We start from the raw sequence: 9561 nt of genomic DNA on the forward strand, positions 1-9561 counted from the left end.
CACCTGTTTGAATTTCCGTGAGCCTGCCACGTGTGGTAATCCTCCATAAAGTCTATGTGGTCCAATGTTAGGTTGTAGAAATCAGTGAAAGGGATGATGGAGGAAGAGGAAATGCTATTTGCAGCATCTGTTAAAACAAGATCAACGTTAGGATTATTTTGGTTCAAAATCAGTTGTAAAGAACTACGAGAAAGCATCTTGACTTTCTCCAGGTCCTCTCTAGTGGCCAGCACAGTAGTACTCACTAAGGAGGGAAAGGACTTTAGTGGCTGAGGGAATCCACCACGAGCATTTGGCCATGGGCGGCAACTCTTCTGGCTTGGCAGGAAATAGGCGGGTAGTGATGAAGAGCTGCAAGCGCTCCACCAGCTGTTTGAAACGCTTCTGAGGCAGCCTGAAAGATGAAACATATCGTAAACAGGAAGATATAATCCATAAACACTTCTTTTTTTACTGTCAATTTGTGTAATGCCTTGACACTGGCTAGCTCTGCTATTTGTTGGATTTACACATTTCACAATTAAAACCACAACTACTTAGAATGCAAAAAAGCCAAAAAGCTCATTTATTTAAAAGAATTAGACTTTTCCATTGTGAATTGCTCTCTTATACAGACTCACTTTTTAAACCAGTGCATCAGGAAATGGTGGTCCGCTTCAGCCAGGGCTGCTATTTGCCTCAGTAAGTGTGCATAGATGACATATGTGGCTGGGCTGGTGTACTGAGGGTTCTGCGACACAGAGAGGCATTTCAGCAAACTTTCATTTAGGAGCAGAGAAAGAAGTCTGGCTTTTAATAAGTGGCGCTGCAGCGGAAACCAGCTCTTTTCCTCTCCAGTATGACCTCATCCCTTCCTTAGGCATGGCAAATGCAAATAATACAGAGGCTGCCTGACATTAGTGGCAGACAGATCAGCCCAATAATTGCCTATGCTTTTCATTTTCATCATGTCCTCCAGAGAAATGTAGGTCAGAGAGCCCATCAACAGTCTGGAGATGAATACCGCTATATGCGAACTCTGGAGAAGACCGACATCTGTACATGCTTCTGTTTATGAAAGCGTCTAACTCTCACCAACCAAATGGAGAGAAAAAAAAATGTTTCATAAAGCTGAAAACCCAAAACGAATCAAATCCTAGCTAACCAAGCCATCGCCTCTCTCTCTGCCTACGGCTTCCCAGGCTTAAATCCAGTGGCTATGTCCTTATTTGGACAGTCCCAGGCCAGCCTGCGCTGGTCATGTGTGAAGTAAACACTTAGCTCACGATCTGTCTGCACCACAGCAGGGCTATGGCTGGAGTCAATGGGCCATGTGGTGAGAGAGGAGATCAAGAGTTTCCTGAAACTCTGATTCGCCTCTTACTTAGCCTGGGGTGTTTAACGTGGCTGCCAACACAAAGGGCAAATCAAAGACAGATTAGAGCAATTTTGCTGTGTAAGTGCACATCTATATGATTGCACGCAGATAACTGCTTTGGTTTGCAAAGGGAAATTACAGGTATTGCAAAAAAGTATCACATGTCTTTGGGTTCTGTTTAATGAAGGCAATTTTGTATTAATGGCATGGGCTTGGTCACTAGTAAGAGGAGATCAGCAGTGTTGGGGTAACAAACTGAAAGATGCTAGATTTTTTAGTAGTGTGACAGTAACTGTTCTCACAACTAATTTTTCCAATGCGCACCAAAACTTTACACCATTATATTTGTTAATCACATTTTATTGTGTAAGAAGCTTTACAGCCATCAAACGGAGATAAAACACGCTCTCCTAAACCTTCTTCTCTCACTGTCGTACTGTGCACCGTAATGGTTCTTTTTGTGAATCAATTTGTTCATCCGTTTCAAGTCATTAACCGATTCATAGATCGGATACAATTGACAGATTAAATAATCACTGATTAGTGCAGCTTCTGTTGTTGCACATTATTTAGTTACATGCTGATTTCACAATGTTTTCAAACTGATAGCAATAAAATGTATTAGTTTAATTTTTAATATATAAATTAATGCATCTTATGTTAATTCTAAGACCCTAACTGAGATCCAAATTTTAGAGCCTGTTTTTCTGACAAATAAATACAGCTCTGGTTATACAATAAACAATATTGCTCAATATAGTTAGCTATTTTAGATAACCTACTGCAGATCAGCCCATTAAGCCAGGATGTAATAGTGAAAGAAAACATAACTTTCTTAAGAGATATACAAAACTAATAATTTCTTTATAAACAAAAAGAAAACACACAAGTGTGCAAAAAGAATGCCATTACCTGCACAAGAACAAAATATGCTCTAAGGTCATCCTTTGTGCGAGGCCTAAAAATACAAAAACAAAACTGACAGTGATTCTTTTTTAATCACTATTTTCTGCAAAGAGAACACAATGCACTACTCACCCTTTCCATTCTCTTAATAAGCTATTAATAATTCCCTTCAGGACTGATTTCTGTGTGTCTGCAGGCTGCAAATTAGCCAGATAAAACCAATTTTGTTAAAACCAAATTCAAAACAACAGACAGAGCACAATGGCTTACTGTGTAATTCAATTATAAGAAAACTTCAGTCAGTTCTTACGATGAAAAGTTTCTTACTTACCGTGTGGAGTAAGGCATCATAAACAATATTGACAAATTTGATGTTTATTCCTGAGTCTTCAATAGTGTTAAAGGGAGCATTTGCTTCTTTCTGAAAAGAAAATTTAAACATAAAAACATTAATCATACTTTCTACCATCCACTTACATGGTGCATATTATATATACTTCACATATAAAATGGATGGTAAAACATTCACCTCATATAAGAATAATATTTTCTGATGAAACCATATGCAGATGTTGTTTTTTACTCCCTGAATGAGCTCATTGATTCATTTGGAGACCAAAATGTTCAGTTTTCCTCCTCTCCTGACTTTCACGGTTACTTTTTCCACCGACTTCCAAGAGTTCTCATTAAAAACTTTGGCTAAACTTAAAAGGATGTTTCATTCATAAAATTGACCATTATTCAATAGCCTAAATAAAAACACATTTAGACAAGTCAATTATATGCCATTAATAATTGAGCAACTAGTAAAATATTTGTTTTTAAATAATTATATTTTAAATGATTGTTGTTATATTTTACACACACTAAATGAACTGATAATTCACAGTAAAACCTGTGGTTAATTTGGGCCTTTTTGGCAAAGTAAGCTTATGCTCAAAAGAGATTTCAAGCAATATGAAAATAATCAACAGCAATCTAGTAAACACTTTTAAAACATGAACAAGACACTGTGTTTAGAGCTTTAACACACCTTAAATGCACCATTGAGTTCCAAAAAGGAATCAAATGTGGTCAAGTAGAAATCATGGACTTGCTTCCAATCCCCTGAGATAGTTGCCCTTTCAACATCGTCCCTACAGCCGGAAAAAAATACACAATTATAAAACACTGTAACTGACCTTGGTAATTCTGCAGGTTGACTAAAGGAAGAAGCACGTACTGAAACTCTTTGGCGGTTTTGGTCCGAATGGGAATAATGGGTTCTGAGACAAAACGAGCCTTCACCTCTGGAGGGAGAACATCAATAGAGATACGATGCTTCTGTCTCACATCTGGACATATTGGGGGAAGCTCTCTCACTGAAAACAAATGCACACAGAATGCATTAGACAGCAGCTCACAATATGAGCAAGGTGGGCCGTTCATCATGCTCTCCAGGGGGATTTTTTGCAATCACTCTACAGCTAACAATTATTTGTCATTATCTTATCAGAAACAACTATCTGCACAATGACTCTCAGCATCCCAGCAACCACCTGATAACATGCAATCACCATCAGCACAGTGAGTTATTATATTTAAAGGCACTCTAGTCCTTTAATTCTCAACAAATGCACTGATTAAAGCTGAGTTAAGATTCACAAAAAGATTTGTACTTGTGGACTACAGTAGGAACAACTGACATTTTCAAGGTTCGCCCAGTGAATTTATAAGGTAAAGTGAGAACATTTAACGAGCTTTAGCACTGCGTCAGGCCTCAGTCCATGTAGTCTTCCTAACAAGTCCCCAGCTCATCTGTGCTAAAGACAGTAATGAACACACTTGTGCCTTGTCACAAACTTGAAGATGAATGCATCACATCGACAACATCTTTGATCTCCAAGACAAAGAAAGGAAAACATCTGCATGAAACAGTGAAGTGGTTATCAATTCAAAGCAGCCAAAATGGACTGCTTTGAAATGCAATTAGTTTTTTTGTTGCAAAAGGGAATTACCTTTAAATCACTCATGCATATCATTTTAAAACCATAGTAACCCTTGCTCGAGTTACCTGCTTGTAGACCTAAAGCACTGACTATGGATGGATAAAATTTGTTTAATAATATCAACAAAATCAAGTTATGCAACAAGAAACAGCTAAAACTGGCAGCGCTGGAAGCAGTCTGACCTTGTTTGACTGCAGGTAGCAGGAGCGGAGAAGAAAGACTGTGGCTGCCTGACTCTCTTTTGTGATTCAGGGTGGAGATGAAGCTTCCATAAGAGGGGAAAGGGAGCTTCGGCCCACGATCCAAGCTCTGCCGATGAAATGATCCTCGTTATATTCCAATATTTCTAAAAAAATGATTGTGCTGCGGCACACCTGTACTCTGCTGATAAAACAAATGGCAATAGAGAACAGATACTGCAATAAACTATATTTACTATACTACACTAGACTGACAGATTAACATCTAATTAAGCAAAAATCAGAAAAACAAATAGCCTACTAAAAAAATATATGCCCCTCCCCGTTATTCAAATATCTGAATAAAAATAAGTATCAGTAAAGAATGCAATACATATTACAGCACATTTAAACAATAGTGGAGGAAATCAAAACCTTGTTAATTGAGATTGTGTCACTCATTGCGTAACCAGCAGCAGCAGCGTTGTTTTGCGGAAACGAAACATTAAAGGCTGATGTTTTCTGTGTGCTTTCAACACCAGGAAAATACAAAATCACTAAAAGAAAATGCGCTGTGCGTGCAGAAGGCTGAGCTAAATATTCCATGAATCACATATGCCGCTTTTACGGTGACTTTTACGGAGTTATTTAACACTACGTCGTTGTCTCAGCTGTAGGCTGATTTCGTAAAGAATCCAATATAAAATATTTCCATTAGGATAACCACACCAATTCAAATGCAAACGTGCATTAAAAATAAAGCAAAATTCAGATGAATACAGTGCATAAAAGTGCAAAAAAAATATGCATTCACGTACTATTCAACCATAGTCAGCAATATTTGTACAGCAATATTTGAAAAATACTTACATGATTTAGTATAGGAGGAAGTCTGTCTCTATCCCTTTCTTCAAATGGACAGTTATTTTCGCTCATGTTTAGATGCATGTCCTCTGAAGAAAAGCCTTTCGAGCGCAGTTACATGGCTTATTTTTCTGGGGAAAAAAAAGTACTTTTTCCCCTCTGCGTAATTTCAGTGCTCGCACTTTCCTTTTAAATTGAGAAATACAGCAACAGTGAGTGAGTCCAGTACGGTCTGTTCTTTTTGCTAAAGCAGGTGAGTCGTTGAGACTAAGATGAACAAAAAGGCTGATCTTTGCTTGTCAAAGAGAACAAACGAAGTGGGTAAGAAGAAAAGTAAAAAAAAAAGATACAAAAATCTTCGCGACGCTGCGGTTAGTGAGTAAAGTAACTTGTTGAAGAAGTGCCGCGGCGTCTATGTGCGGTCCAGCTGTACGCTGGCGCCATGTTGTTGAGGATGATGATGATGATGATGCTGATGATGAGGTTTGTAGTTACGGACTTGGATACGGCCGCTGCCTCGACGTAACACTGGGGCCGTGCTATGCTGAGTCAGATTTATTGCACACCTCTAATTAAGATATTTCCTAGAACTTAAAATACACCCAGCTAAACTCTATTTGTATGTAACATCAACATCACATTTTGATTGGACTAGTATGAAAGAAAAAAAAACTTAAAAGTTGAAAGAAATATAGCCTAAAGAAAGCCCTACGCATGTCCACTAAGTCACAGACATTTTTTTCCCCACTATATATGTTTATTTATGATTCTTTTAATATCCGTAAGACCACGCATGTCACTGTGTTATGTGAATGTTAGAATCTCAGCTTTTCTCGTACATACCTTATAGGCTTATATTTACAGCCAGTCTATGTCAACTGTACGCTTCAGTCTCAAGGGGGTCAGGTTCTCTTACATCAGCTTTCTCAATTGTGACCTTGATGAGAGGTGTCAGAGCAAACATATCATATAGCCTATTCTGCACTTACCGTGTGGAGTAAGGCATCATAAACAATATTGACAAATTTGATGTTTATTCCTGAGTCTTCAATAGTGTTAAAGGGAGCATTTGCTTCTTTCTGAAAAGAAAATTTAAACATAAAAACATTAATCATACTTTCTACCATCCACTTACATGGTGCATATTATATATACTTCACATATAAAATGGATGGTAAAACATTCAACTCATATAAGAATAAGATTTTCTGATGAAACTATATGCAGATGTTTTTTTTTACTCCCTGAATGAGTTCATTGATTCATTTTGAGACCAAAATGTTTAGTTTTCCCCCTTTCCTGACTTTCACGGTTACTTTTTCCACTGACTTCCAAGAGTTCTCATTAAAAACTTTGGCTAAACTTAAAAGGATGTTTCATTCATAAAATTGACCATTATTCAATAGCCTAAATAAAAACACATTTAGACAAGTCAATTATATGCCATTAATAATTGAGCAACTAGTAAAATATTTGTTTTTAAATAATTATATTTTAAATGATTGTTGTTATATTTTACACACACTAAATGAACTGATAATTCACAGTAAAACCTGTGGTTAATTTGGGCCTTTTTGGCAAAGTAAGCTTATGCTCAAAAGAGATTTCAAGCAATATGAAAATAATCAACAGCAATCTAGTAAACACTTTTAAAACATGAACAAGACACTGTGTTTAGAGCTTTAACACACCTTAAATGCACCATTGAGTTCCAAAAAGGAGTCAAATGTGGTCAAGTAGAAATCATGGACTTGCTTCCAATCCCCTGAGATAGTTGCCCTTTCAACATCGTCCCTACAGCCGGAAAAAAATACACAATTATAAAACACTGTAACTGACCTTGGTAATTCTGCAGGTTGACTAAAGGAAGAAGCACGTACTGAAACTCTTTGGCGGTTTTGGTCCGAATGGGAATAATGGGTTCTGAGACAAAACGAGCCTTCACCTCTGGAGGGAGAACATCAATAGAGATACGATGCTTCTGTCTCACATCTGGACATATTGGGGGAAGCTCTCTCACTGAAAACAAATGCACACAGAATGCATTAGACAGCAGCTCACAATATGAGCAAGGTGGGCCGTTCATCATGCTCTCCAGGGGGATTTTTTGCAATCACTCTACAGCTAACAATTATTTGTCATTATCTTATCAGAAACAACTATCTGCACAATGACTCTCAGCATCCCAGCAACCACCTGATAACATGCAATCACCATCAGCACAGTGAGTTATTATATTTAAAGGCACTCTAGTCCTTTAATTCTCAACAAATGCACTGATTAAAGCTGAGTTAAGATTCACAAAAAGATTTGTACTTGTGGACTACAGTAGGAACAACTGACATTTTCAAGGTTCGCCCAGTGAATTTATAAGGTAAAGTGAGAACATTTAACGAGCTTTAGCACTGCGTCAGGCCTCAGTCCATGTAGTCTTCCTAACAAGTCCCCAGCTCATCTGTGCTAAAGACAGGCATGAACACACTTGTGCCTTGTCACAAACTTGAAGATGAATGCATCACATCGACAACATCTTTGATCTCCAAGACAAAGAAAGGAAAACATCTGCATGAAACAGTGAAGTGGTTATCAATTCAAAGCAGCCAAAATGGACTGCTTTGAAATGCAATTAGTTTTTTTGTTGCAAAAGGGAATTACCTTTAAATCACTCATGCATATCATTTTAAAACCATAGTAACCCTTGCTCGAGTTACCTGCTTGTAGACCTAAAGCACTGACTATGGATGGATAAAATTTGTTTAATAATATCAACAAAATCAAGTTATGCAACAAGAAACAGCTAAAACTGGCAGCGCTGGAAGCAGTCTGACCTTGTTTGACTGCAGGTAGCAGGAGCGGAGAAGAAAGACTGTGGCTGCCTGACTCTCTTTTGTGATTCAGGGTGGAGATGAAGCTTCCATAAGAGGGGAAAGGGAGCTTCGGCCCACGATCCAAGCTCTGCCGATGAAATGATCCTCGTTATATTCCAATATTTCTAAAAAAATGATTGTGCTGCGGCACACCTGTACTCTGCTGATAAAACAAATGGCAATAGAGAACAGATACTGCAATAAACTATATTTACTATACTACACTAGACTGACAGATTAACATCTAATTAAGCAAAAATCAGAAAAACAAATAGCCTACTAAAAAAATATATGCCCCTCCCCGTTATTCAAATATCTGAATAAAAATAAGTATCAGTAAAGAATGCAATACATATTACAGCACATTTAAACAATAGTGGAGGAAATCAAAACCTTGTTAATTGAGATTGTGTCACTCATTGCGTAACCAGCAGCAGCAGCGTTGTTTTGCGGAAACGAAACATTAAAGGCTGATGTTTTCTGTGTGCTTTCAACACCAGGAAAATACAAAATCACTAAAAGAAAATGCGCTGTGCGTGCAGAAGGCTGAGCTAAATATTCCATGAATCACATATGCCGCTTTTACGGTGACTTTTACGGAGTTATTTAACACTACGTCGTTGTCTCAGCTGTAGGCTGATTTCGTAAAGAATCCAATATAAATTATTTCCATTAGGGTAACCACACCAATTCAAATGCAAACGTGCATTAAAAATAAAGCAAAATTCAGATGAATACAGTGCATAAAAGTGCAAAAAAAATATGCATTCACGTACTATTCAACCATAGTCAGCAATATTTGTACAGCAATATTTGAAAAATACTTACATGATTTAGTATAGGAGGAAGTCTGTCTCTATCCCTTTCTTCAAATGGACAGTTATTTTCGCTCATGTTTAGATGCATGTCCTCTGAAGAAAAGCCTTTCGAGCGCAGTTACATGGCTTATTTTTCTGGGGAAAAAAAAGTACTTTTTCCCCTCTGCGTAATTTCAGTGCTCGCACTTTCCTTTTAAATTGAGAAATACAGCAACAGTGAGTGAGTCCAGTACGGTCTGTTCTTTTTGCTAAAGCAGGTGAGTTGTTGAGACTAAGATGAACAAAAAGGCTGATCTTTGCTTGTCAAAGAGAACAAACGAAGTGGGTAAGAAGAAAAGTAAAAAAAAAAGATACAAAAATCTTCGCGACGCTGCGGTTAGTGAGTAAAGTAACTTGTTGAAGAAGTGCCGCGGCGTCTATGTGCGGTCCAGCTGTACGCTGGCGCCATGTTGTTGAGGATGATGATGATGATGATGCTGATGATGAGGTTTGTAGTTACGGACTTGGATACGGCCGCTGCCTCGACGTAACACTGGGGCCGTGCTATGCTGAGTCAGATTTATTGCACACCTCTAATTAAGA

The 9561-nt window shown here is 37.9% G+C and overlaps 1 protein-coding gene across 1 annotated transcript in view; it reads right to left on the reverse strand.

The window, feature by feature from the left end:
- hectd2 (HECT domain containing 2) overlaps positions 1 to 5876 on the reverse strand; it is a 22298-nt gene extending 16422 nt beyond the window's left edge. The window contains exons 1-10 of the mRNA XM_016461287.1: positions 5301 to 5876; positions 4434 to 4560; positions 3486 to 3624; positions 3297 to 3399; positions 2595 to 2684; positions 2396 to 2460; positions 2270 to 2315; positions 621 to 730; positions 246 to 394; positions 4 to 127 (exon numbers count right to left, since the gene is read on the reverse strand). Coding sequence (XP_016316773.1) covers positions 4 to 127; positions 246 to 394; positions 621 to 730; positions 2270 to 2315; positions 2396 to 2460; positions 2595 to 2684; positions 3297 to 3399; positions 3486 to 3624; positions 4434 to 4560; positions 5301 to 5378 — 1031 coding nt within the window. The 5' untranslated portion in view covers positions 5379 to 5876. The remainder of the gene's footprint in view (positions 1 to 3; positions 128 to 245; positions 395 to 620; positions 731 to 2269; positions 2316 to 2395; positions 2461 to 2594; positions 2685 to 3296; positions 3400 to 3485; positions 3625 to 4433; positions 4561 to 5300) is intronic.
- Between the last annotated feature and the right edge of the window lie 3685 nt (positions 5877 to 9561).

Source organism: Sinocyclocheilus anshuiensis, unplaced genomic scaffold (assembly GCF_001515605.1).
Source record: "Sinocyclocheilus anshuiensis isolate Anshui unplaced genomic scaffold, SAMN03320099.WGS_v1.1 scaffold220, whole genome shotgun sequence".
Classification (NCBI taxonomy): Eukaryota; Metazoa; Chordata; class Actinopteri; order Cypriniformes; family Cyprinidae; genus Sinocyclocheilus; species Sinocyclocheilus anshuiensis.